The 27840-nt window shown below is 36.3% G+C and overlaps 2 protein-coding genes across 7 annotated transcripts in view; both read right to left on the reverse strand.

The window, feature by feature from the left end:
- LOC145987919 (uncharacterized) overlaps positions 1–27840 on the reverse strand; it is a 341487-nt gene that overhangs the window by 71069 nt on the left and 242578 nt on the right. The window lies entirely within an intron of this gene.
- Positions 3475–27231, reverse strand: GABPI (zinc finger DHHC-type palmitoyltransferase GABPI). 6 transcript variants are annotated; one of them, XM_083123301.1, is made up of 6 exons: positions 26924–27068; positions 25188–25335; positions 21688–21816; positions 17807–18400; positions 15573–15749; positions 3478–4588 (listed from the first exon to the last, which is right to left on the reverse strand). In XM_083123301.1, the coding sequence occupies exons 3-6, from the start codon at positions 21732–21734 to the stop codon at positions 4366–4368; spliced, it is 1041 nt and encodes a 346-aa protein (XP_082979427.1). In that variant the 5' UTR covers positions 21735–21816; positions 25188–25335; positions 26924–27068; the 3' UTR covers positions 3478–4365. The 6 variants fall into 6 exon arrangements, with proteins under 6 accessions (XP_082979429.1, XP_082979427.1, XP_082979424.1 ...); XM_083123298.1 differs by having other exon boundaries at positions 25188–25359; XM_083123300.1 differs by lacking the exon at positions 26924–27068 and adding an exon at positions 26769–26855 and having other exon boundaries at positions 25188–25359.

Genomic DNA, 27840 nt, shown 5'->3' on the forward strand with positions numbered 1-27840 from the left:
GTAACATCTGATCCTTAAGAAAATACCTAGTGAAAGTTGAGGATGGAGAAAGCATTGCAATGCTTCGTGAAAAGGGTGAGAGTGTGGGAATTTCAGTTTGTCGGTCGACCTGGTCACAATTGTCCATTGTTCAACTTTTAAAGAGAGAAGTGATCGCAATTGTCTGCATTTTTGCCTTCTTTGCAAATATCTGCAGTTGCAATTGTCCTAGGCTCTTTGAACGACAATAAGCTTAACTATTGTGAAATGTTTTGTTGGTAAGATAGATTGATTTGCTTTATTTTACTTCGCTTTCAGAGCCACTTTTGGCTAATTTGCGAAGATGGGGATGAGTGATGATATGATGAAATTAATGAATGGACACAAACATCCATTCCCAGGCTGTGATTCGAACTCGGGACCCCTGGTGTCGTAGCGCAATGTGCTAACCACTCGGGTCGGTGTTTTGTTGGTAAGAACAGGGAGACAATCCAAATATGAATTATCGTGCATGTGCATAGCAGTGACTGTGTAAGGGGAAAGAGACGGGGGGGGGGGGGGGGGGAAACATTGTAGGTGAGCAGTTACATTAAAATGCCTGAAAACACTATTTGTGCATGTACAGGGTGGGCGTTTACTGCCTAGTTTAAATTCTAAATTATTTTAATTTAATTAAATATAAACTACTGCTTAAATTTAATTCTTAATTATGAGTTATTCTTGATATGATTCATTTTAATAAAGGCATAAGTTCCTTTTATTCATGGGAAGTGCTGTAAGTTGCATTGTTTCTAGTGAGCTATGGGAGATGAGTAGAAAATGGTCTAAAATAGTTATCACATTTATAATTTTTAATTCACAGTCTTTCTTTGAGATGTAACTAGTGATATAAATATTCAAGTTATAAGATTAGCAAGGACAGCCAAATGAGACATCTTGGCAAACATCCTGTTTTGAGCAAGACTTTTCAAAGATTTCAAACATGAAAACATTCTTTCACACACTGCACTGGAAACTGAGATTGCTACAGAGATTCAGGAAATATTCTGACCCTGGTACACCTTTCACTCTACCAGTCATAGCACTAGCTCCATTGTATGTATGTTGTGTATGTGTTAAATTTGCAAACCAAATCTGTACTACCAGACTCAGAGAAGCACTGAGAAACTAAATAATTTCTTATCCCACAAATTGGAACTACTTCAATTTTTGACTTTTCTACATCTTGGATAAGGATGAATGATGCAAATGATGAAATGGCCATCCAACATGCACAATGTCTGAACCTTGAGCCTGGATAGAACTTGATAGTTAATCAGTTAATGAAATTTTACCTTTGTACCTTCATTAGTTTCTCAGCAAGAGTTGCCAGGTTTGTCGAAAACTGAGTAGTGTGGCGTGATGTTGGGGATGGGGTGGGGGGAGGCAAAGGGTAGTAGTAATGGAGGTGTGAGAGGTTGAAAAGGGAAAATGGTGAGAACCATTTCTTTTTTTTGTAATGCCCACAACTTTGATCTGGCCCTGGCAAACCTGCAGGTCAAACTCTCACTATTGTTTCCTCCTTCCTCTTTTATTAGTAGCAAGTGCTACACAATTGCATGCATGTATGGAGTTCTTGGAAAGAAGTTATTTGATATATGAAGAAAGCAAACCTGCATCTAGTGACTTGAAGAGCGGCGAAACCTAAAAAGTGTTATTTTACCTGCCCGTGATACAAATATAGGACAACTGACACTTGTTCATTCATCGCATCATCTGCCATCATTGCGAATACTTTCGCCTCTTCCACTTCCTGGCTTATTCTGCTAAGAATAAGTGTTGATGTTATGCAGATTAACTTGTTTTGAATCGAATTCTGAGTATAGTTTGTATTTTAACGTACTACATTTCCTAATATGAGGGGCATCCAAAAAGAAAGTTTACAAGGCCTATTTGCAAATCATCATACTTTATTTAGACGATGAACCAATGCACATGGTGTGGTTCATGCAACATTTTATTTTTCAACATAGTCACCATAATGATTAAGGCATTTGTTTAATCGTGGGACGAGTTTGTCGATGCCACATTCGTAAAATGTGGTATCCTGCCTGTTCAGCCAGCGTTGCACCGCTGTTTTCACATCTTCGTCACTTTGGAATCTGTGCTTTCCAAGATGTTCTTTGTAACAACCGCCATGTTAGACAGATTTCAGTCATATATTGGCATTTATCTTATTTGTATATTTTCAAGTTAAGAACTTGGATTAAATTATTTATACTTAATTGTTTTCATAATTCATGTTTAAGTTTTATCTTATGTTATAATATCATTCGCATATTTTTGCAACATTTATTCAGAATTTATAGGCTAATAATTATCCCAAATAATATATGCAACGTTTTCATTGTTTTTCAAATCCAAAATGGCTAGGATTATTACTATCTTTTACGCAAATTTTGTTGTTTAAGCACAAGTTAAATACATTTCTTCTAAAAAAAAAGGTAAAGTGTTCCCCTGTGCATAGCACCATGCCATGAAGGCGTATAGGGGGTGTGGGGGTAACGCCCCACACTTTCTTGATCCGGTAGTGAGTGGGGGTGATGTGATCAGCATCACGCCCCTGACAGCCTTTACCCCCCCAGGGTTTCCCCCAGGTACCCATGTTATTCGACGCTGGGTAGGCGCCGGGGCCGCTTCCACCGTTAGAAAAGTTCCCGGATTAGAACCGCCCGGGGATCGAACCCGGGACCATTAGCATGGTAGTCAGACGCGTTACCGACTGAGCCACCGCGGCCAATACATTTCTTCTTAATATCGATTTTTCTCCAACGATGTACAAGATTGAAGTAATTTGTCTTCGTTATAAACTATATCTTTATTTAATCATTTTTATGAGCAAGGGCAAATATGAATTATTTGATAAAATCAGTTTAGTTATTTCTATATAGTTTAATATTGTAATATTATAGCAAAGTATTTCTCCCTAGTTTTCAATAAAATATCGTTTTCCTATTGGCTGTTTATGTTAGGAGTAGGGGAACCACGCTATGTGTTTTTGGCGATGTAAAAAACTTCCATGTTGGCATTTTTAATTGTTGTGAACCTGAACTATTGCTAATTATATTTCCTTTTTTAAAAGTTTTAACTTGCACCGGTTTTTTAGTGGGAGGTTTTATAGTGATTATTTTAACAAATAGCAGTGAGCATGGGTTTAGCAAAGGTTTTAGCATTTTCTAATATTTTACCTTTACCATATTGTACAAATTCCTTTTCCTAATAAGTGTATGAATTGACAAGGCTATGGGAATTTTCGGATAGCTGAGATATAGGACCTGAAGAAGGTAACAGTGGTTCCCGAAACGTTGTTGGTGTACAAAATAGATACTCATTTTACGTAAGTAATAAATAATTTTGTATTTTTAATTTTTAGAAAAACGAAAGAATATATACAAAAGTGAGTAAGTCGCACAAACCTGAAGTATGAATTCAATAGTCTGTGAAGGAATTATTTTCAACAAATAATCAGTCACATCTACTTAACAACATTTTATTATAACAAACATATGTTCATATCATACTTCTTTCATTACATCTCTGAATTAATGACATAGCATTACATCATTTCTAGGGCTAGGACGTTGATGAAAAATCATTTTTTTTCTGGGCCTTGAGGACAAAAAAACTGCTAAACCTGATAGTCGTCACAGAAGTGAAGAGACTAGCAGTGGCAGCGATTAGAGGGGGCAGTTGCCCCCCCTCCCCAGCTTTGGAACCCAATCGCTGCCACTGGTGACTAGCCATGTGAGGTTGTGCTATTGTATTAAATAATTAATTGTGGTATGTTTATTTTTACTCCAGCAAAACTAATATACTTTGGGTAAAGCCTACTTTGAGGTTTACTTGCTGGCCGCTATTATTGCTGTGATCCACTATGTCACTACATAAAAAAAAACAATCTTATGTACGCAAAACGCAACTATACTTGCAGATGCTGACCACTTACTGTTTCATGCAAGATGCAACTAAATCTTTACCGTCTTTATTTCGATAGTTTAAACTGCTAAGCAATGGGATTTATCGAATTATTCAACTATCCTCTTGTAATTTATTAAAAAATAAAGCTTTCATTTTAAGAGCAAAAATTATTTTTAAGTTATTTATCAAAATGGTTAGGTATTTTTTTAAGAATTTAAAGTTTTTTTTTAGGTCAACAACTTCCAAGCCCTAATCAGTACATATTGATTTATAACCATTGTTATGAAACATTTCTCTCTCTTAAAATACTGTCAGCTGCACAAAAGTAACAATACACACATCAACACTGCAGTTAAAATAATTCCACAGAATTATGATCAACAATTGTAGTTAATTATTTCCTGGCAGAAACTATTCTTGACAAAAAAATCATATTGTGTGCCACAAGAAATCCAGCCAGTTCTTAATAAAACCTTTGCTATGAGGCCTATTTGAGAACAACCCTCCCCACCGCCTCTCATGCCTCCTGAGTTCGTACCATTCTTGTTCCGTTATGCCTAACGAGATCATCCAGCACTGTCGCACAAGCAAAACAGCCAGCAATGCAGCAGTTAGGAGGCAATATATGGCACATACGAAGCACAGAGCAAGACTGTAAAAAAAGGAAGTGGCATGTTATGAAAATTTCACCTGGTTTACCATAGCAATTCTTATTTATTGTAGTATATATTAATTAGACATAATAGAAATATAACACCAATGCATGAAAGTAAAACAAAAACAGAAGTCTGACAACTTCGAATTTTCCAGCAATTCCTGCATATAGTGGAACCTCGATTTTACGTTTTTCAGGGAACCAAGCTGTAAAAACTTTAAATGCTGGAAAATGTAAAATCGATGAAAAATTTATAACATTTTGCTATTTTGGACAATCAAGATTGAATGTATAATGCGGGAAAACGTAAAATAGGGGTCCCACTGTATGTCGAAAAAGTTGGTATATAGACGGTAAACCAGAGAATATGGGAGATTATGCCACGGGGTTTGTACTGCATATATGCAGTTGTTTCCCAGATAAGAGAAGGCCACTAAATGCATAATTCAACATTAATATACTCATACATTCATAAGAGACTGATGAGGTCTGCAGTTGCACTGATATTATTAAATTTGCAATCTGCACTACCAGACTCAGAGAAGTACTGAGAAATTAAATATTTTCTTACCCCACAACTTGGTATTACTTCAATCTTTGGTATTTTATACCACTTTTCTACGTCTTTAATGAGGATGAATGATGCCAATGATGAAATGGCTATCGAACAAGCACAATGTCTGACTGGGGTTCGAACCTAGAGCCTGGATAGAACTTGATAGTTAATCAGTTAATGAAATTTTACCTTTGTACCTGCATTAGTTTCTCAGCAAGAGTTGCCAGGCTTGTCGAATACTGTGAGTAGAGTGATGTGATGTTAGGGGTGAAGGAGGCCAAGGGTAGTAATGGAGGTAACAGGTTGTAATGGGGAACATGGTGAGAGAACCACTTTTTTAACGCCAACAACTTTGATCTCGTCCTAGCAACCCAGCAGGTTAAACTTGCACTATTGTTTCCGCCACCTCTCTTATTTCAGGGCTGCAAAAATTTTTATTTTTCTTATGTCTGGTGAGTGTTTCCTCCTTCCTCTTTTACTAGTATCAAGCTGTAGCTTTGCAGGTTTTTCAGTTTACCAAATTCTGTACACATATGAAATGGTCTTGGGAATAACACTAGGTTAAATGCTCTCATCAGATTTCATGATTTTTATCATTGTGTTTTCTGCAGGAATGAAATTCAGTGGAGAAAACAGTGACGTGTTATTAAGAGTGTTATTAAACAACAAGAAACAGAGCCCGAAATGTATTAACAATAAAGATGGACACGGAAGAATTGAGGGTAGTGGAGAACTTCAAATATCTAGGAAGCATAATTGAGAGAAGTGGAGGAATAGATGAGGAGGTAAACAGAAGAGGACAAATGGGTGGTGGGCTCCATCAAAGCGTTTGAAGATTAACATGGAACAGGGATGTACCTAAGAAATACAAGAAGGTAATATACGTACAACACATACTATATGCCAACAATTACATATGGAGCAGAGACTTGGACAATGACAGAGAGAGACAAAAGAAAGATGCAGGCAGTGGAGATTGGATTTTTAAGGAGTATATTGACTAAAGCGATAGAATAAGGAATGAGGAGATCCGACAGACAGTGGGTGTGCTGAAGCTTCAGGACAGAATAGATCAGACACAGATGCGATGGTTCGGACACATGAAGAGGATGGGTACAGAAAGACTAGCAGTAAGAGCTTACAATGCACAAAGAGAGGGAGTAAGGTCAGTGGAAAGAGCAGATAGTGGAGAAGTTAGGAGAAGAGGACAAAATTGGAACACCATGGAAAGAGAGAAATGATGGAAGACCAGAAGAAAATGGAGAGGCTTGACTTCTATGCCAACCAAGCCAGAGGCAGGAAACGGCGAAGGATGATGATGATGATGATGACATTCTCGACAGGACAACTGCCCTCCCCGATGGTGCTGTGGTAGCATCATTGCCTTGTAATCAAGGGGTCCTGGGTTTGATACCCGATGGAGGCACATAGTGGTTCGGATCGCACTTTAAACTGTATGTCCTGTCCTGATTAGCCTTCCTGTGCATAAAGTGGATTTAAAACACAAAATTTATCAATCAATGAATCGACATGACAATTGCATATTTCTCATTGGAAACTTCTGAGTGTACTTGAGAGTATTTATTGACCCATTTGTGTATCACTTCACGTTCTCAACATAAACTGAGGTTATTTTTATGACTATCATTTTCAGGAAGTCCTTTGCCCACAAAAAAATCCACAAACAGTGCACTGCTCTTCGGCTGAAAACTCCTCAAGCATGGACACCATTTTCAATAGTGAGCTGGCATACAGAGGAAATACTTATCTGCTACCTATCACAAAGCTGCAATCTCCTGACACCTTTGAAAACTATCAGCCATGATATCACTTTGTGAGCTATTTATTGACCTTCACTCACAGTAGAATATCTAATATCTTGAATCATTGTCTATCTACTTGCCAATGGGACTCAAGCATATGGCAGTAACAATTGGGATTACAATGGCCTATCACTAACAAATAAATGCAGAAATATGATATTTTGTCAATTTTAAATGATAACTTCTAATGATACATTACATATCTTAGTTTGAATATTTTTAAAATTTAAAGAGCTAAACAGGCAATAAATACACAGTGGAAGCCCGATTTTACATTTCCGGATTTTACACTTCCCTGCATTATACATTCAATCTTGATGGCACCAACATAGCAAAATGCTGTAAAAACTACCTCAGTTTTACATTTTCCCTCATTTGAAGTTCTATCAGTTTGGTCCCCTAAAAAATGTAAAATCGAGGTTCTATTGTATATAATAAAATATACAAATTAATGAAACAAGGACATTTGATTTGCTTTATTTTATTTCACTGCTTGTGCCACTTTTGGCTAATTTGCGAAGATGGGGATGAGTGATGATATAATGAAATTGTTGAATGGACACTCACAAACATCCATGCGCATGCCAGGATTCGAACCCGGGACCCCTGCGTCGTAGCATGATGTGCTAACCACTCCACCACGGGGGCCGGCAACTCACAAGGAGAGTTGGGCATGGGAAATTGACTTTCGAGCAGGACTTTGTGTAGTGGTAGGATACCCAATTTTTTTGGTAAATAAAGAAAAAAAAAAGAAAAATTTCGGTACAAAAACAGTCAATTTGGGGTTCAAAAGAGGTAAATAGAATAAAATTTCAGTGTTATAGCTGTGGAAAAAACAGATCAAAATCAGTATATAAAATGACATTATGCTTTTAAAATTGTCAACATAATCCAAAATTTGATTTTAAAACTGCACTTATTACAAAATAAACATAACCCAGGGTTTACACATGAACTCTAAATGTATTTTCCCCTAGATTTCCCTCAGTTTTCCAGAATTTTCAATTTTTTTTTCGGAGTACTTAACACACAGTACATTACTATTCTAAATTGATTATACAATGGCTCCCTCCATTTCCCCTCATAGCCATACCATCCTCATCTTTATTATTATTATTATTGGTGATGATTTTTCCCAATGTATCAGTGTATTGGTAATTTTACCAATCTGATATATTCATAAATAGCAATTTGGTGCAATATTACGCCATTTTATTATTATTTTTATGAAAAAAAAACAACTTATAATTCATATGTCACGGTTTTATAAAGTAAATGTTTAAATGCTCAGTTTGTGTTTTCAAAGGCAAAATCCATTGCAGTCACCTCTTTATATAGATTAATAAAGGAGATTAGTGTTCTTCAAGGAACATTTGCAATTTTATATTGGTTCAGTAGAATATTGATTAATGTTAACGGTAAATTTTATATCAGTAGTTTATCGGTATTGGGAAAAAATTGTTATCAGTACACTTTCTGATAACAGAAAAAAAATTAATTCAAGAATAAAATGACATGGTCATTCTCAAAAAAAAGGGGTAGAAACCAATGATATATAAATAGCTAGATAGCCGACTCGCCGCAGACGAGTGAAGCCACACAGGAGGTCTCCGTGTACGGCTAGAACCCGTTGGCTGTATGCACGGTAGCCGTAATTATGGTTATTTCTTGCAGTGCGGAAAAGCCATGGTCGGATGTTTCCTTTCATAGATATGTATTTTATAATTGTGTACAAACATTTCTATTGTGAAATACGTAACTATTTTATGGATATGTTACTACAAATGTGAGAATGCGTGAAAGGAAGCTAGTTCGTGTTTCGCTCTACATATTTTTATAATTTTATGTTATTTGTGGGACAAGCATAGGCACTGACTTAGGAGGGTGAGGCACTTTCTATCCCCCTCAATTCCTCAAGAAGTATATACATTATGCATAAAAAAATATTTTCAATCTTGCCTCCCCCATTTCCCAAACCCAAATATTTATATGAAGTTGCGGCCTCTGGGGACAAGTCACATATATGTTATGGTGGTATTAATATTTCCCAATACACTTCACTTGAGATCGAGGTTTTTTGTGTGTAACCTCAAAACAGTTTGAAAACTCCTGGAATTGTCTGTGAACTTCTTATAAAAAAAGGCAAACAAAACAAGCATTTCTTTTTAAATCATGGCTACCCAGTTTGATAGCCCCTACAATAGTCGGTTAATTTATCAAACAAAATGTAACTTAGGTAATTATTTCTTTTTTAACAGGAATAAATGTGGTAACGTTTTTCATAGCTGCTGCGCAATTTGAAAAACCCCTGGAATTGTCTGTTAAAACTTCTTTAAAAAATCAAGGGAGGTCTTTTCTTTGGAAAACATGTATTTTCAAAGATTTTTAGATGTACAAACCCCGTTAACATTACAAACGTTTCCATTATTATTTATTAATAAATTAAATGACCTGAATGGTATATTTTATGTTCAGGCACGTATCCAGAAATATATTTCAGAGACTAAGGGTCTGAACCAAGTTGAGTCGTGTTTTAAGTCCACTTTATGCATAGTAAGGCTAATTGGGACTGGACCTACAGTTTAAAGTGGAACCCGAATGACTATGTGCCTCCTCCGGGTATACAATCTGGGTATACAAGGCGACGACGCTACCACTGCACTATCGAGAAGGCCCTAGTCTAAACCAAGTGATTCAGAAATAATAATAATAACAATAATATTTAAAATTATATGCTAATATTATTTATAGGTTTACTCACAATTATGTGTAAATAAATTAATATTGTATTGTTATTATTACATGAATAGATAAAAATAATAGATTTAAGAATAGAGATGTAACAGCTTGTATTTATTATCTAGCGAGCACATAGTTACGATCGACAAAACTTATGTAATAAGCAACTTTTCTGGCAACAATAAAATAAAGAATGGAATATTTTTAAAAACAGATACAGAATGGCAGCATTGAAAAGCAACAGAAACCTATGTTAGATCCAATTATCGAAATGTAAGTTCGTGAATATATTCACATTATTATAAATAGTTGTATGCATAAATCTTCTTTGGAACTGCCATACAAAGCCGTTAGATCGCAATATAATTCTTGCCTTCCAGTAAGTTCGGTGGAAATAAATAAACAGGTGGTAAACAAGCACATTTTAATTATTTTTAGTGCTCGATAAGTCTTCCGGGGGGTCTGGAACCCCCTAAATACGTCCTTGTTTACGTTGCACTAAGCCCAGGGTTTGTTTAGCCTGCTAATTATAATCTTTCCGCTTACTTTCTGTGAAAAAATCGACACTTTACATGGTAAGCTAAGTACTTTTGCCTGACTTTTCATTAATTTAATAGCAGTGAATGAATATCATTGCATAAAAGCAACTCACAATGTGTTACGAATTCATGTTTCATCGTTACAACATTCTTCCCAACACAAAAACTGTAAAAAAACTTGAAATTAACATTCGTAAGCATAGCTACCAATGGAGGGTCCCGCTCTTCCTGCCGTACATGCACGCACGAGTGGCTTCACCTGCGACCGTTGCGGAGAGGCGGAGTTAGCTATCTAGCCATATATACATCATTGGTAGAAACCTTGTTCGGCAGTCATAAAAAATATTTGCACATTATTTTCAGTAGGAGTTAATTTAGTCATTAATTACAAGATTCTTCATTTTTATTTCTTTTAGAAATAATTTTTCCTCTTTTCAGAATTTTACAAAGCTTATGTAGATTTTCCCCTCCGTCGACTCTCCGCATTCAAAATTTATGGATGAAGATTATTTTAATACATTTTCCTATAGGCAAATTAAGTTTTAATAGATTATGATTAATGAAGTAATTATATTAGAACTAGAACACCCAATGAATCTTAAAAAAATAATTTCATGAAGATCACATTTGAGTAAAATATTAAAAGATAATGTTCAATGGGGAGCTCTCCACTCCGTGGACACTGATAAAAGGCTCACATAAAAATCCACAGAGTGCAGCACTGTTAACTCCACATCAGGAATTGGAGAGAATGAAAGCCATTGTGATTTCAAGGGACAGTTGGAGGTGTTGCAATTTGAATGGGATTTTTGGGATTAAGTTCTGATATGCAAACTTCGTTGAGATTGCACGCTCACTCCATGGACAAACTTCTCAATGTGAGAAATTTTACAAATAATAAAATACATATTATGATTTGAGTGATAAACATTATGTACAGAACTCTTCTGACAATTTATGTTTGCTTAACTAGTAATATAATTAAGCCTTGTTTCCATATTAAAAACACTAAGTTGTAACCAAGGCAGTTTATTAAGATATTAACATTGAAACATTACATGTTAAGTGTTTTTATATCTTAATCAACTGCCTTGGTCAGCAAATTACTGTTTTTTTGACTAACTTGTATTTCCATGGAGTAATACAATAAAAGAAAACATTTTGTCCCCTCTATGGACTGAGATGCTCACGGAGGGGATAATTTCATGTTTTTTATGATTTGTTGAATCTGATAGAATAAAACTATTTGTAATTTTAGACTCAGTTATCCTATTAAAGTGAGAATTTGTAGATGCATATATATATTTATTTATTTTCTTGTTCACCAAATTAATAAGGTAACTTATTGAGAAGCAGTTAATTAACCTGCTATACTGGACTAACTGTTCTCTTCCGTTTTGTACACTTCAACTTCTAATCAAAGCATATGTTTTTTGTACCTTTTCATTTACATGCCCAGTAATGTTTTGCAATTAAAATTTAATTTTTCTCCTCTTTCATGCCCGGCTCCCTTTTTTAGAAATGATGACTAAGGTTACAGATTTTTGTTGGGAGTTAGACATTTTTTAAAACCGAATTACAGTATATAGTATATAAAGCTAATATGTTCACACTTTTGACAAAAGAAGTTTACAAATAGATACAATATCCATTAATCTGTGATGCAAAATAAATATATATCTAAAGCCCGTATCTTCCAAAGCAACTTGTGTAAAGTAGGTTAATGAAGTTATTGTATTAATAATTACATTAGTAGTAATTTTTATTATCAACAGCATATTCTAGTCCCTCAGATATACTTTATTGGGACTCTTGGATCAATTAGATGATTTTCCCTGAGATTTCCATGTGATTTTCATTTTTTTCATATTCCCTGAGATTTCCAGGTTTTTCCAGGTGTGTGGAAACCCTGCACTTCTAATAGCACATAGTTACCAGAATAGTAAGTTTATTCCTGTATAAAGTGGTCCGTCCATTCTTGCTTCTCAAATATTTACACCATATCTCACAGGATAATTCAAAATTCAGAAAGTGTCACGTCAGTAAATAAACTCTAAATTTCGTGTTTACGAGTCTATTTTGCAATTTGCAATTCTTTTCGTATCATTTCGTGACAAAACAGGGTAGGAAAATGCACCTCTCACATTTCAGAAACATTAAAAATTAACATTAGAATGTATTATTTCACATTTCATGTTTTCGTCAAAAACGAAGTATGCATGCCCCTACCAATGGGTATTGATATGCCGAGGTGCTGGCGCTGACTAGTAAGCCATTTCCAAGAAAAATTGATACAAAGTGCAGAAGCTTTCCAAGCTATTAAGGTTTTTCAAGAATAATTTAAAATAATCATATTCTTCACAATATGAATATTAATACCCATGGAACATATTGCAGTTGCGCAGCAAATCAATCTCCACTTTGTTTGAAACAAGAAGTAGTACATGACTTAGTACACAATGCTGACAATTAAGAAGAAATACATTTATGTGTGTACAAAGTATGATTAATCCTGTGCACCCATGCTCAAGGAATGAATGACTACATAAGCACAGTCTGGGATAGCATAAAATAAATGCAAAGACTTTAAGTTTATTTTTACATCTTTTTGCAGGATGGTAACACTAGTGGTGGTGTTAAAATACATTTTTCTTTAAAATGTATATATATAAAAAAGAATGTTCTAATTTTGAAACAAACGTGGATTGTCTAGTGTAAAAAAAAAAACCTGCAAGTTAACTCACTAATGAATACAATACATGAGTACAATAAGAAAATAAGAACAAATAAAAAGCAGGTTTATCACTTTAGTTATTAAGGGTGGCCACTCTAGGATCAAGACAAAATTCCAGTATAATTCCCAGTTTTCAAGGCAAACTTCTCAAAAATTGAAGGGTACATACAAGCGGATGTTTTCTCTATTTCAACCTTACATATTACTGTTTCTCATACATACACACACAAATTAACAATATAAAGGGTCTGTGTAATTCCAATGTATCCGAAAATTATAATTCAATTCAATTAAACGGTATATGCAGGCGCGGAGCATCCATGTAAGCCGGGCTTACACTTTATTAGTTCTAGTAAAATGTATGTAATTATATGACAAAATTCGTAAAAACTTCAAAGTTCATCTCGGCCCGATACCAGTCTTCGAGATCCTGTTTGTTAGATTGCAACACTTCAGCACCAGATGGCACATGAGATTTAGCACCATTATGCTTGGGTTGGCTTCACTGAATACGCGCCAGCGAGACACAGGTCCTGCAAGAGGAGGGGCTCCAGCGTTGTCGGGTATGAATGGTTGACTGCAAAGGAAATTTGAGCCGGTGGTGCTTCAAGCAGTTTTTTCCCCCCCAGGAACAGGGAATTCTGAAGCAAAAAACTAACAGGAAGGGGGAAAAAGGAGAAACCTAGAAATGAGCGGGATATGGGAAAACTAGATAGGCCTACACATTGATGTGCTAAATTCTTGTTGTTTCTGTTTTTCGCTTGTAGGAGAGCATAAACATTAGACATATTAAGACTCTGTTTTCCGTTTATGTATGAACTCAGCTGGTAATAATTGAGCTAAAAAGTGAAATAAATGTTAATGAAAACTGAAGATTGAACCAATTTTACAAATTTCATGTCAAATGTGAACCAAATATTATTAATTACATAGTCCGTGATTCAAACACTCTTTGAACAACGTACGAAAAGCCTGTTTATGATCTTTTAGGTGCTAGATTTGCTTTTACACTATCCTAAGAAAGCACTTACATGTCCTTTGATAGAAATTTCTGGATATATCCCTACAATTTGTGAGCATTTCTTTTATATTGTACTTTTTTTTTTTTACTAAATATAGGGAATTTTAAGGCAAGAGAGGGAATTTATTTATATCCGAAAGGGATGTTCCCCTCACAGTCCGAAAGATCACTGCTTTCATCAGTGACCGATTTTGGATCTGGTTTCTTTTTGTTTCCCCCTTCTTGCTGTGTGTTTGTTAAAGTCTCGAGGTATTGCTTTTGCCAATTCCATCTATTGAAAAGCGGACTGTCGTCCCTGTGCTGTGGTGTGATACAGTAGTGAAGTGCATTATGGAATAAAATGAGTGTGATTGTGCGGTGGGGTGGAGAACTTGTTGAAGACGCCATTGTTCAGCAAGGATTTTGCTGCCAAGAAGAAACTTGTGGATATAGGTAGGCCCACCTCTTCCTTCTCTAGCAGACATAGTAACAGAAACGAAAAATAAAGTGCGCCGATTTTGCGATTCATGATACGGAACTGATACTTGCTTATGCGGTTGTAAAAAGTATTCAGCACTTTTCTGTTTCCTTCTGTTTTCGTTTGTTTATTATTATTCATTTTATCTAACTTTGCATATTTTTTATCGATATGTTACTCATTACTTACGTGAAATTTAAAAGATTTCGTAATTCCGCGGAATTACGAAATCTTTTAAATTTCACGTAAGTAATTTTAAACCACGTTTACCGCAACCACCATGAATGTTACTCATTGTGATAGGAATAACACTGACTTAATTATCAGATATCTAGAATTTTTAATTTGGTGAAAAATTCCAGGGAATTGTTCTGAAAAAATTGGGGGGGGGGGGGGTCGATGTGTGTGGATAAATCACTAACCATGTCAGCCCAAAAATAAGCACAACGGGAAATAGCCTTCATCATGATAGGCTTACACTGTTGGAAAGGTCACGCTCCGCCACTGGGTATATGTAATTAAAATATCTAATTTAAGGTGCAGAGTTCACATTTTCCAATTCACATATACTCAGACTCAACTTGTAAATAACTTATCTTGCAATAATCTTCCCTCTGTCAGATAGGTTCTCCTGCAAAGGACACTAACAAAGCAAACTGACTGAGAGAATTCTGTTTTATTTCCCACGTGGCTATCCTTTCCTTTCTTGATAAAAATAAAAGGTAATAGTTTTTCTTGTATGTACGCATTGCTTGCATGATAGAATTATTTTCCTGTAGTTTACGGTTATTACAAATAAAAATAAAATAGACTGCTTTTTTCACAGTTAAGTTGCTATATTACAACAATGTAACATTGACAACATCCATTATATAACAGATTCTTTTTGTTTAAAAATTACTAACCATTGTTATAACTGTATCTTTAGTCAAAATGAAAATAAATGTCTGATGAAAGGAGCGTGTGTTCTCCTGAAACGTCACAAAGAAAAAACTGTTTTCTTATGCTTGTAATAACCGTAAACTACAGGAAAATAATAAAAGGTAAACTGTGAAAAACTTACCAAAGGACATTTATAAATATGTATAAAATAAAGAACATTTCGTACTTACTCAAAGTCATAATACACATCACTGCAGTCATCTGGCAGAAGAAACATATCCATGATGAGAAACGGATGGCACACTGTCGTCAAGGTGAGATTCGCACCATATGTTAAAGCTATTATTAAAAACAGCACCCCTATGATAAATGCACGTTTGTTTATCTGGCCAATGCAACAATCTAACCTTTAAAAGAAAAGATCAGACAAAAAATTAGCAGGAAATTCTCTGTTGACGTAGCAGGCTGAAGATTTAAAATTCTTTGTACTTCTGCATAAAAATCTTGATTTGTACATGGAACAACCTTTATACATTCTCGATGTTTTGATGCACACAGGCATCTGTTTTTCATGCGATGCATTGTTAATACAGGAGTAATACTGCAGTGGTCATGCAGATGACGACAGTGATCCACTCGTTCATATTTGCTTACTACTGCCATTTGGCAACGCGGTTGACCTTTTCTCCCAGTGTACCTTCCTGAAAAAGTCCACAAACTATGTTTGACTTGTTACAAAGCTCATATTTCAGTGGGCAACTATTGAGGACAGTGGTTTTGGACACATAGTTTCATATATGTTTCTAAAAATCTGTTATAAATCTATAAAGTTGGTGTCCAGACCACAAGAAAAGTGTTTGTGAAATCTTGTGTGGAAACAGAAGAATAAAAGTAAGATTCTAAGATATATTGCATGTATTTTTGTTTGGTTTCATTATATTCAAATGCAATTTACTAGATTTAGTATTCCCTTCTTCCAGTAACATGTTGAGTGAAATAACTGTATTCTTTTTGTTAAGCGAACCAGAATACTTAAAAGGGACATTCTCGCTATAAAATTTTGACAAATAATGGGTAAAAATGGTAATATTTAGAGGCATGCATATTTTGTTTTTGAAGAAAACACAAAATGTGAAATAACATATTGTAATGTTAATTTTTCATGTTTCCGAAAGGTGTGAAGTGCATTTTCCCACCCTGTTTTGCCACGAAATAATGCGAAATAAGACTCTTAAACACGAAATTTAGAGTCTATTTACCGACGCAACACTTTCTGAAGTCAGATTTATCCTGAGAGTTATGCAATTCACGGGAAAATGATTAATTCTGCTGTAAATATTTGAGAAGCAAAAAATGGATCCCTTTATACAGGAATAAACTTAATATTCTGGTAATGACATAAATGTGCTATTAGAAGCGATATGTTTATTTTGTGTAGTAAGTGCAGTTTTTAAATCAAATTTGGGATTATATTACAATTTTAAATACTAAAATGTCATTTTATATACAGCTTTTTCACAGATATAACAGCAAAATTTTATTTTATTTACCGCTTTTGAACCCAAAATTGACTCTGTTTTTGTACCAAAATGTTGCTTTTCTATTTACCAAAAATATGTAAAAAGGTAAAGGTAAAGTGCTCCCCTGTGCTTAGCACCATGCCATGAAGGCGTATAGGGGGTGTGGGGGTAACGCCCCACACTTTCAAGATCCGGTCATGAGTGGGGGTGATGTGATCAGCAGCACGCCACTGACCACCTTTACCCCCCAGGGTTTCCCCCAGGTACCCATGTCATTCGACGCTGGGTGGGTGCCGGGGTTGCTTCCAACGTTAGAAAAGTTCCCGGATTTGAACCGGCCTGGGATCGAACCCGGGACCTTGAGCATGGTAGTCAGACACGTTACCGACTGAGCCACCGCGGCTCTAGTAATATTCTATGTATCACAATAGTGATCTGCGTGACCAAAGAGTATTTTTGCCACATTACCACTGCTGTGTTGCGCAATTATGATGAAGATAACAATTGAGCTTCAAAAATACACTGATACTGTAAAATATTTTATAGTTACCAATATCTACATTTTTCAACATGTTTTACAGACGAAAATATTGAAAATATTATTTCATGAAATAAGTAAGTAGAATATGCATGATCATTGTAATCTCTCAAGAATGACAATAATGATAACCACTGGTAAAGACTAAAGACTGTGCTTCCCCTAAAATATTGTATCTTTTAATACACATCCACACAATTCAAATATACTTAGCTCATTGACCTCTTGCATCCCAAACCTATACAAGAAAATTTTCAAAAAAAAAAAATATTTCCCGTTAGAAAGAATGAAACCACATCATTCGAATGTTGGTCTTTTTGTATGGACTAGGCAAATATTTATTTGAACCGTATGTGCAGTAACAGAAAAGAGGTTTGTTTGCAAAGACGGATGAAATATGACTCACCAAGCACAGTGGTAATCCCTTTCCGCAACACAAACTTGGCAGACACTGCAATGTGATGTCCTGAAGGACATCTTCCTCTTGCATATTGGACACAGACTTTGCTCCACACAGCCACCACTATGATGTTCTTCACCAAAATTTTCATCTACACTATCATCCGACAGGTGAACTATAAACTGCATTCTTGCCTTATACATGCAGCCGATTGCAATTAACACATACGCCAGAAGTGCAATATTTTCTTCTGGAAGGATTTCCAACATTGGAACAACATAGTTTTCAAACACCATCATCAACAAGACACCCGATGACAATGTCCACACTAAAAAGAATTTGGTGCTTGGAATAACATGTTGGAACACTGAATAGCAGTAGAGGCTTATCAAAAGAATAATAAATACAACTGCAGTGCACCAACTATTCTGAGCAGCAATTAATGCTAGCATAAACTGCATTGTCACTGGTAGGATCGTACCTAGAGCAATTTGTCTAGCATTGCAACCTCTCCAAGATAACCTGACACACGTCTGAAGTCTAGCAAATGAAAACACCTGCTTGCATTTAAACCTTGACAGCCAGTGGTTTGTTAGCAAACTGAAATAAAATTTAAAAGGCCACATTAGAATGAAAACAATTCACAAGTAAATTTTACCTAACCTCATGGTGTTGGAAGTTTTGGAGCTACAACTGGGGCTACACCTTGAGATGATTTGGACAAATAAGGATAAGGTTATGTGGGAGCTCTCGAACTGAATTGGATAGGCTTAAAGTGCAATTGTAAGAAATGTCTTTTGCTCATTGTTTTGGTAAAAGTTGACAACTTTAAGGTCTCTAAATACAACCATTTGACATATGAATCCAAGATTTTGGACTGGTAAAATTCAGTATACTAAATTTCAAATTACCCTATAAAAAAATGTGTTGAACTGATGTATTCTATGGTATCACATTGATTCAACATTCAAATAATGGTGAATAACCCAGTGCAGCATACATATTCAAAATTTTTTAACTAATTAATTCATCTGATTTCACTTGGTTTACTGCCACTTTTAGCTAATCACAAAGAAGAGAATGACAGGTGATAAGGTGAAATGGATGAAAAGACAAACACACCTGGACAGGACACAATACATGCCCCCCCCCCCCCCCGGATCACCATATTTTTAATCTGTATAATGCACAATTTTTTTCCAAAATTTTTGCCCGCAAAAACTGTGGTGCGTATTATGCACTGAATAATTTGGACAGGCAACATGAATCCGTACAGGGTCATTCCATGATTTTGTGACACTTTCATTGATTTTTCATGTTTACGGAACCCTATCATGTTATATATCGTTGTAAAACTTAAATCCTCCAGTTTCCGAATATGGTAACAGTATTGCATTTAAGACAGTGACACTAATATGAAATGTGGTTGAAATAACTTCATCATAAAATGAAGGAACATTCTGATTTTTATGGTACTTTGGATGAAAGAAGAGATAAAGAAAAAGAAAATAATAATTAAAATGTATTACTGACCAAATAATATCATATATATGGAGTGTGAATGGAGTAATGAAAAACATCTTGTGCTGCTAACTGCTAGTTTGAGGATCCTGAATGTGTCTCCTATAAATGTTATGTTAGTCACGGAAAAAGTATATATTTTGAAGTTTCTTTTAAAAAAAGTAAGGAAGGATTGAGCAAAACTACACACATAAAATTCCCACGAATTTTTACTTTGTAATTTAATGTTCCGTGACAAATAAAAGCAGTGTCATTCTGGCAGAATTCGAGAATGCACCTCCCGTCACATGGGATGTGTATCAGCGGTATTTGTTGAACTTCCTGAGCACTGCAAATCTATAACATAATTTTGATCTCGCTGTCTACTATTACAGAATAAATAAGGTGGCTAAGGAGTGAAAGCTTTGGGTTGCCAAACACAGTGGAGGGAGAGGGGGGAAGTGGTGTGGGTTGGTAACTCATGGCAGACACAAGTGATATTCTTCTCCTCTTGGTCCACATAGCAACACGTGATTCATTGAATAGGTATGATGTCATTCGCTCTTGATCAGCATAATAACAGCTTTACGACCTACAACTAAGAAAGCCATTTCTTGAAACTGGATTATACTGCGCATTATATACGAGATATAATTGTTTGTCACTTTTCCCCATCAAAAACCAGGGTGTGCATTATACACGCAAAAATACGGTATACTGACTGCAAGTCGAGGTGTAATCTGGACCTTGGTCCTCATTTGTTTGCAATATAGCTCAGGACATACTATGTGGAACTGTGGTTCACATTCAAGCCCCTTCTGAAAAGGCCGCTCCTTACACTCCACAATGAGGATCTCAAAGTAATCAACATATTTAGATAATATTCAACAAGAACTATATATTTTTCTGTACTGTTTTAGCACTCTCCACTCCCAATTTTGAATTATACTCTTATATTTATTATTCCAAACATGCACTACAAATTTAATTAGTATTGCTTTGAAAATCCATGGATGTACTCCAATTAATTGCCAAATTTTACATTGGAATAAAGATGTCATACCATGAATTGAAGGAAATTCAACAGTTCTAATCCATCAACTTCCCAAATTCCCACACACACCTCTTCTAAATGGTGTTTGGAAGGGGTAATACAGTGAAAGCCCGATTTTACATTTTGCCACATTATACATTCAATCTTGATGGTTCCAATGTAGCAAAATATCATAAAAGTTTCCTCGATTTTACATTTTCCCACATTTTAAGTTCATTTTGTGAATGATCCCCTCAAAAACATATAATCGGGGCATCATTGTATACAAGTCATTCATGCAAACTCCTTGATTTAACTTAGCCACTCAACCACCCTCTCAACTGTCAGTCATGTAGAATCATCAGCACTTATTATAAGAAGAATAAGAAGAACTGGTTATTTCAAGATTCTAACTTATGTGTGCAACAATTTCTTCACTATTTGTGAAATTTACCTGGTCACCTGCAGCAGCAGCATCCATCAGCCTCTGTTCTTGCAACATGATAATTCAACCAGGCCACAAAATATCAAGTGTTTAATCTTGATTGCTGAGTGTTTCCTATTTAATCTGTGGGATTTGCAGGAGGAGGGGAGCAAAAAGATGATTCAGAGAGAGATCCACCGAGCGCCAGTGAAACTCCAAAATTCAAAATTCTCATTGCGAGCCCTTCCAGTTTTTAAGCCACCTGGACTGGTTCAGATCCTTCAATCCCATGTCACAAGTCAGACACCTTCCTAGTTGCAGATAACAACTTGCAAACATCTAACCATATCAAACCTGCAACCACTTCCAACACTCACTGTATTCATCCAATTCCCGCCGACCTCTGTGGTGTGCCAGAGGTCCTGGATTTGAATCCCAGCCTGGACATGGGTGTTTTTGAGAGCGTCCCTTCATCAATTTCATCATATCACTCATAATCATCTTCATGATTAGCCAAAATTGGCAGAAAAGTGAAGTAAAATAAACTAAATCAATCAATTGATCAAGCAATTCCACCAACAACACAAAAAAAGCCATCCCATCCCTGGCCAGCAAAACTACAAACATACGTTGTTTATACCTCCCCCTTCCCAAGAAAGACTCCAATCCCCCTGTATTGGACATTCAATATCATCCCCACAAACACAGATCACAGACACAAGCCATGTTCCTTGTTTTTGTGATTCCAACAGTAAGGATGTCTTCTGACAACCTCTCATCACCTTCTAAACTCCAGAAATGTCCTTGTTCAACATACCCAGTCTCCACACGTTCTGCTTACAGATGCATTCCTCACCACCACTCCCTCTACATGCCCATCCTGATGCCAGTAATTGTACAAGTGCACAAAAGTGTATATTTTTATCATACCTGTAACACTGTCCATCCATGCCTTTCTCTTCAGACTCCCGATTCATGGCAATGTATTTTCTGCTTTTCGTTAATGTGCAAAAGTCACCAAATTAAATTTGCAAGTAGATACGTTCCATGGCAAACCACCTACAGAAATAGAAAATCTTACTTAAAAGTGGCTTACAAATTAACATGCTATTAGTTCAACAGACAATTAAAGAGGCAGCACATTTTATAAACATCAACGGAAAAGAATAGACTGAGGCTACAATTGTTTAGATATTGTTTTAAACCTGCTCACAATCAGAATAATGACAAAGAAGAAAAATGTTTTTAATCTGCTCCTTTCATATATAACGACAAACTTCTAACTCTCTTTAATCTCTCATATTCTACTGAAAATAGTAAGACATCACTGTTCTTGATCAGTTTATAGGGAGCAAATATTAAGCTTTAAATTGACTTCACTGATTCATCCCACAAAGGAAACAATTTTGAAATGCCATAACATTGATTTTACACAGACATATTACCTTTAGTAGGAGGAGCCTCATGTGTGCCTCTCCCGATGACAACTCTCTGTAAGAATTTACAATACCGGACCCCTCTCCAATTTTTGTAATATTTCGCATACTCACTAATTGAGGCCTCCTAATCACGAATTTGAAGTTAAAATTTGGGGGTCACGTGTAGAAATTGCAAAATAAGTTTAATTGAGTGAGGAAATTTTGCTGTTACAGTGCAACGAAACTAACATTTTTTATCGGTCTGTGATTGCAATTGGCCCACAAACTATTCACGGATAGCCCCATGAACCATTCTCGGTAAGGTTAGGATGTCAGGATGTCTTCTATGGAAAAATGTAGCATGTAGCAGTCATATATTCCTACAACCATGCAAAGTTGCATCCGATAAGGGTTAACCCTAATCTACTGCTTTACTATTATTTATCCTCATAGCCATAACATCACCAACTTATTATTATTAGTACATATGAGACAGACTAGATGATGGATTGATTTAACATTTTCGGGTGCTTCAGCCCATGTGGCCATTTTGCAGGGAAAATCTCCTTATCTTCCCTTACCTCAAAATTCAAAAACATTTGAGAAAGGTTACAAATCCAACTTGTAAAAAAGGCAAGGATAGTCTAAAAACTTCTTCAGAAACAGTATAAAAGGCACAAAGGCTCTTCTCTAAAAAATAAAAACATTTCGTAAAACACTGTCATCTCCCAACATGGATGGATGATAAATAGTTAGGAAGGTTAATGTGACAGCACAACGGAGGGTCTAGCCTTTGCAGTAATTGAGAGTGAGGTGGTTGTGTCCAATTCAAAGCACAGTTAAGATGACTTCTCACAGGGAGGGATGGGATGAGGAATAAGTACCAGTGATGGGTCTGATAGCATGAAGCTTGTTCCCTGCTACCTCATCCTACTCAGCCTGCCACGTCTCAAGAAGAGAACAGTGAAATACATCTGCAGGTCCCTAACTGGCAGGAGGTGGACGAGAACATCACCGTCAGCATCAGCAGACTTGACGGTAGCATCAGCTCCTTCATTTCCCTTGATGCTTACATGACTGGGGACCAGGCAGAAGGAGACTAATTGTTACTCTATCGCTGTGGGCATATCTGTGTATCAGTAATATTAGCTATTTTTTATTACTCCTATGCATCAAAATGCATGTCATGGTTTTGTAAAGTAAATTTCTACATATGCAGTTAATTATTAAATTAAAACAAATTGAATCACTTGGTTACATGCATTAATTGAGTAGGTGAATGAATGTTCTGCAAGAATTATTTGCAATCTTGTATTGGTTCAACAGATATTCTGTTATAGTAATCCGTCAATTTTATGTCAGTAGTTTATCAGTACTGGGAAATATTTCATATCAGTTTACTTTCTGAAACCAAACTAAATGATGTGCAATGGACGAGTTAGCTGTCTTAATAGACCAAACACCCTGAAACGTTTATCTTCACATAGAATATGTCATACGTATGTCAGCAATCATGTTTGGGTAAATATGCGATAACGCCCAGACACCTTTAACTCATTCATTTCCTTAAGGTACTTGTTTACTATCCTTCGGACACATTTATTTATTTTTACCGAAGAAACTACTTACCGTAATAAGTTCCTGTAGCATTGTCGAACATCGGGAAGGTGTATTGTGTGATGTGAGAATGTTTCATAGCTGAAATTCATGTTGTTTCTTGAAAATTAATTCTCCGACGGAGAATAGCTAGCCCCACGAACCACTGCCGCGTGGATAGGTTACTTCTGTTAGGTTAGGAAACATAGTTAAAATTTGGTGTCGTGTTAGTATCAGGATCTAGAAATTGGAAATAATTGCGAACCATTGGCGCTAGCCCCACGAACCATTGTCGCGTGGTTAGGTTAGTTCGTCTCAGGCAAGCGAAAAGGCCTATCAGAAAGACGTACTGGTAATGTGAAAAATTGCAATTAATTTCATCAAAACAACGTTGATACACCTTCAGGAATGTTCTGCGAAGCAGATACGTAAGTACGAATGTCAAAAATTGACGAAACGAAAAAATTAGAGGTGTCCGAAGGATAGTAAATTTTTACCTTTCCTTAATTTTACCACTGGTAAAATTAAAATTACCTTTTCTGCATTGCGGAACATTCTTTAAGGTGAAGTTATGCCTTTTTCCATAAAATAGTGTCAACTTTTCATATTACGAGTGATTATTTGTCTTCCTTGTTCTGCTTGGGTAACAGACAATATGGATCATCACGCCGTGCTTGTGTTTTGTCGTTTTGGAGTGGGTATGCAGTGTTTCAACCTTCTTAACCGAAAAATACCTACTTTCGTGTTCATTATGTCATCACAAACCACTGATAGCCCCAAAAAACCATTCACGATAGCCCCACAAACCATTGCCGGATAGCCCCAAAAACCATTTCTGGCAAGGTTAGGTTAGGTTGGGTTAGGTACGCATAGTTAAAAAAAAAAAAAAGGAAAACAAAATTCTCGTAAAAAAAATGCATTTGGAAACACTGACGAGACCGTGTGACTTTCGACGCTCTCGCCATCTGCACGCACACAATGGAAACAATGGCATAATATGACAGGCAATGCAAGTTTCTTACGTAAAAAGTGATTAATTCTTGTTTGGCAGCATTCAAATACGAAGTTTTCAGTTTCCCGTGAAAGAAAATACCTCCAAGAACGTCCAGAATGCTAAAGAAACTCATTTCAGTAAGTACTTTCTCCTGTAAATTTGAAGAAATCCATCCGGGCGATATCGCATATTTACCCATGTTTGTGTTTCCCCTGTGTTTTGAAACTATATAGGTTTATTTATGAATATAAATTTTAACTAGCTTGTGGATATGTTACATCACTGATAGTATACAGTACACATGGGACACTTAATCGTTCTGTTTGCAACACTGAGGACATCAACAGACTGAACCAATGGCATTCTGGCTTTCTTTCAGCCCTTACCAATTGTAACACCAAATTTTCCTGCACATAACGTACCCTTCCATTGGATCCTTCAAGTTCATCTGTTGATTTTTCGGGGTCTTGCTGGCGTTGTGTATCGCAGATGATTTGTCAACATGCCATGAGAGGGTGTTGATAGCCCCATGTTGGAAAAGGCTGAACCTTGGAGGCTTGCAGGTTGATTCTGTTGAGGCAACACGTTGAAAAACTAAAAAGTTAAGAAGTAATATTGTAACAGTTATGATGTGTGCCAGCACTGCTGTCTTGGGTAACAGTAGTATAAGCCGGATACCATCTTGGGTAACAGTAGTATAAGTCGGAGACGGATTTCTTAAAATTTACAGGAGAAAAGACGAGAAAGTACTTACAGAATTGCGTTCTTGAGGACTTTCTGAAGCCAGGGAAATTGTTTTTTAGAATCGTGCAACGTATTTTGCCTGTGAATAAGGTATTTTTCGTCAATCATGCATCTCCGTTGTACGATAGCTCGTGCCGCCATTACCGTCGACTACGTGAATCAAATGTTCCGTGCGTTCGGTTATGTAACCCCCTCACAGTGTAGCAACCACGCGGAAGTTTGACAAGATGACGTGTGAGCGTTTTTTTTTCCAATGTAAGGTAAGACTCTAGTTTACGTCCTTTTCCTAAGGAATATGTGTCATATATCGTTGGAAAGCTTATTTTATAAGGAATTCAACAACGTAAATTCCAAAGAGAGCAAAAATTTCCTGAAGGAGTAAATTGAGAAAAACCGATGTTGTCCGGATATGCGCAAGTGAACGTACTGAGGATTTTTTAGATGGTGAAGCACATATTTAGGGGTGAAATGACTGCTAATGGAACCTAACCTCATAGGCATACCTCGACCCCGTGAATGGATAGTGAGGCTATCGTGAACAGAAAGTGTAAAAAGAAAAAGGTACTTACCCGAAGAGATGCCGGGTGCCGCACCACGATCGCACACCGCGAACGCAAAGAAGCAATCACCATGCAGATAAGGACGTAAAGTAGAGTCTAGCCTCAATTTTCGCTTAAAAACCTTTTGTGAATAGTTTGTGCGGCATTTATCGGTTCATAAGTTTGGAAACACTGCACATCAGCTGACGATACTGCATATCAGCTGACAATAGACAACGTGAGTCAAAATTTGCCCGCCGAATTAGCAACGACCAATAAATGATTATAATGTTAAAAATAACGCTTTTTTCATGGGAAAAAAAGTGATCCCCAGCTTGAAAAATCTTCCGCTATGCATATGAGGTAAGTAGCAATGATTTTTATTTGAAAACAAACGAGTTTAATGTGTCTCCGGCTTATACTACTGTTACCCTGTCTTGCTGTACCGAAGTGCATGCGCATGGACTATACAGATGTGAAAATTCATTTTCAAGCAAACAGTAAAGCAGTTAAGTAATTGCCAAGACTCCGAAGTATGTGATAAAATACAGAAACAGAAATACCTGTGCCATGATCAAATCAGAATTAAACAATCGGGACTTTGCCCAATCAAGGACCCATTCATAACGAGGCGATCGCGTAAACCAGCACATGACTAGGAAGACAATGTACGAAGTTAACGTGTTATAAAGAAAGGGACATTACAAATTTACAGGTTACCTCTTATGCGGACTCACATGAGAGCCAAATACCACTTATTACGTTAACATCGCATGAACATGGATGCAGATGTTGGCATCTGTCGAACATGACGACTCTCATGTACAGTACATGTTGCAGCATTAATTTTATTCCAAGTCGGATAACGAACTTACCCACAATCAGCTTTTTTCGTAACTTTCAGGGGAGAAAGAAAAATACCGACACATTCAACGTGGTGAAAAGTAATCTGCTACGCACAGGTTAAACATAAATATCCTTTTCAGCTACTACCTACATATAGTTTTGCTACATTTTTCCATTCCATGCAACGATATGTGAAACGAATTATCAACAATTAAAAACCTAATATTTCTCTTGAAGAATTCATACTTACGAAATAGAATATTTTCATGTCACTGTTTATAACTAAATTTTTACTCATCACCACACAAAACGTAACATAAAGTATGCAAGAAGGACTCGTGTTTTAATTTATACGTCGAGTCTCCGCTGATGTACAAATGGTATAATGCAGTTTGTATACAAGCTGTAATTTATACAGCGTAGAACACATTAAAATTTCTCATATGGCACTTTTATAATCTGTAGAGTAATCTGTGCTAGTGATGGGTTCAAGCCGTTCATTTGTGCGAGTCGACTCATGAGCGCTCGCTCACTGAGAAGAGTCGTTCAAAAGAGTCGCCAAGCTTTTTTTTCTCGAAACACATGCCTGAAGAGGGGGAAGGGGGTAGGAGGTGTTGAAGCAGATGATTGTATTTAAGTAAACGAACACAACGTACGTCCTTCAAGATTAATAAATTGTATTGCATTTTTGTGTATATGTGTGTGCGTGTAGCCGACTAGATGGCCAAGATTCTGAAGTAATCGACATTTGATCTTGCCACAGAAGTACCCGGGTTCTAGTCCCGGTCTGGTCAAGGATATTCTTTACGAGTGTCCCTTCATCTATATCATCACGCATCATCCTCATCGTCGCGATTACTTAAAATTTGAAGAAAAGCGGCATAAAATAAGAAAAATACAAATACGATTCTGTATGTGTATGGATATACATATATGTGTAAACAGT

The sequence above is a fragment of the Lepisma saccharinum genome, chromosome 5 (assembly GCF_977018435.1).
Source record: "Lepisma saccharinum chromosome 5, izLepSacc3.1, whole genome shotgun sequence".
Taxonomy (NCBI): domain Eukaryota; kingdom Metazoa; phylum Arthropoda; class Insecta; order Zygentoma; family Lepismatidae; genus Lepisma; species Lepisma saccharinum.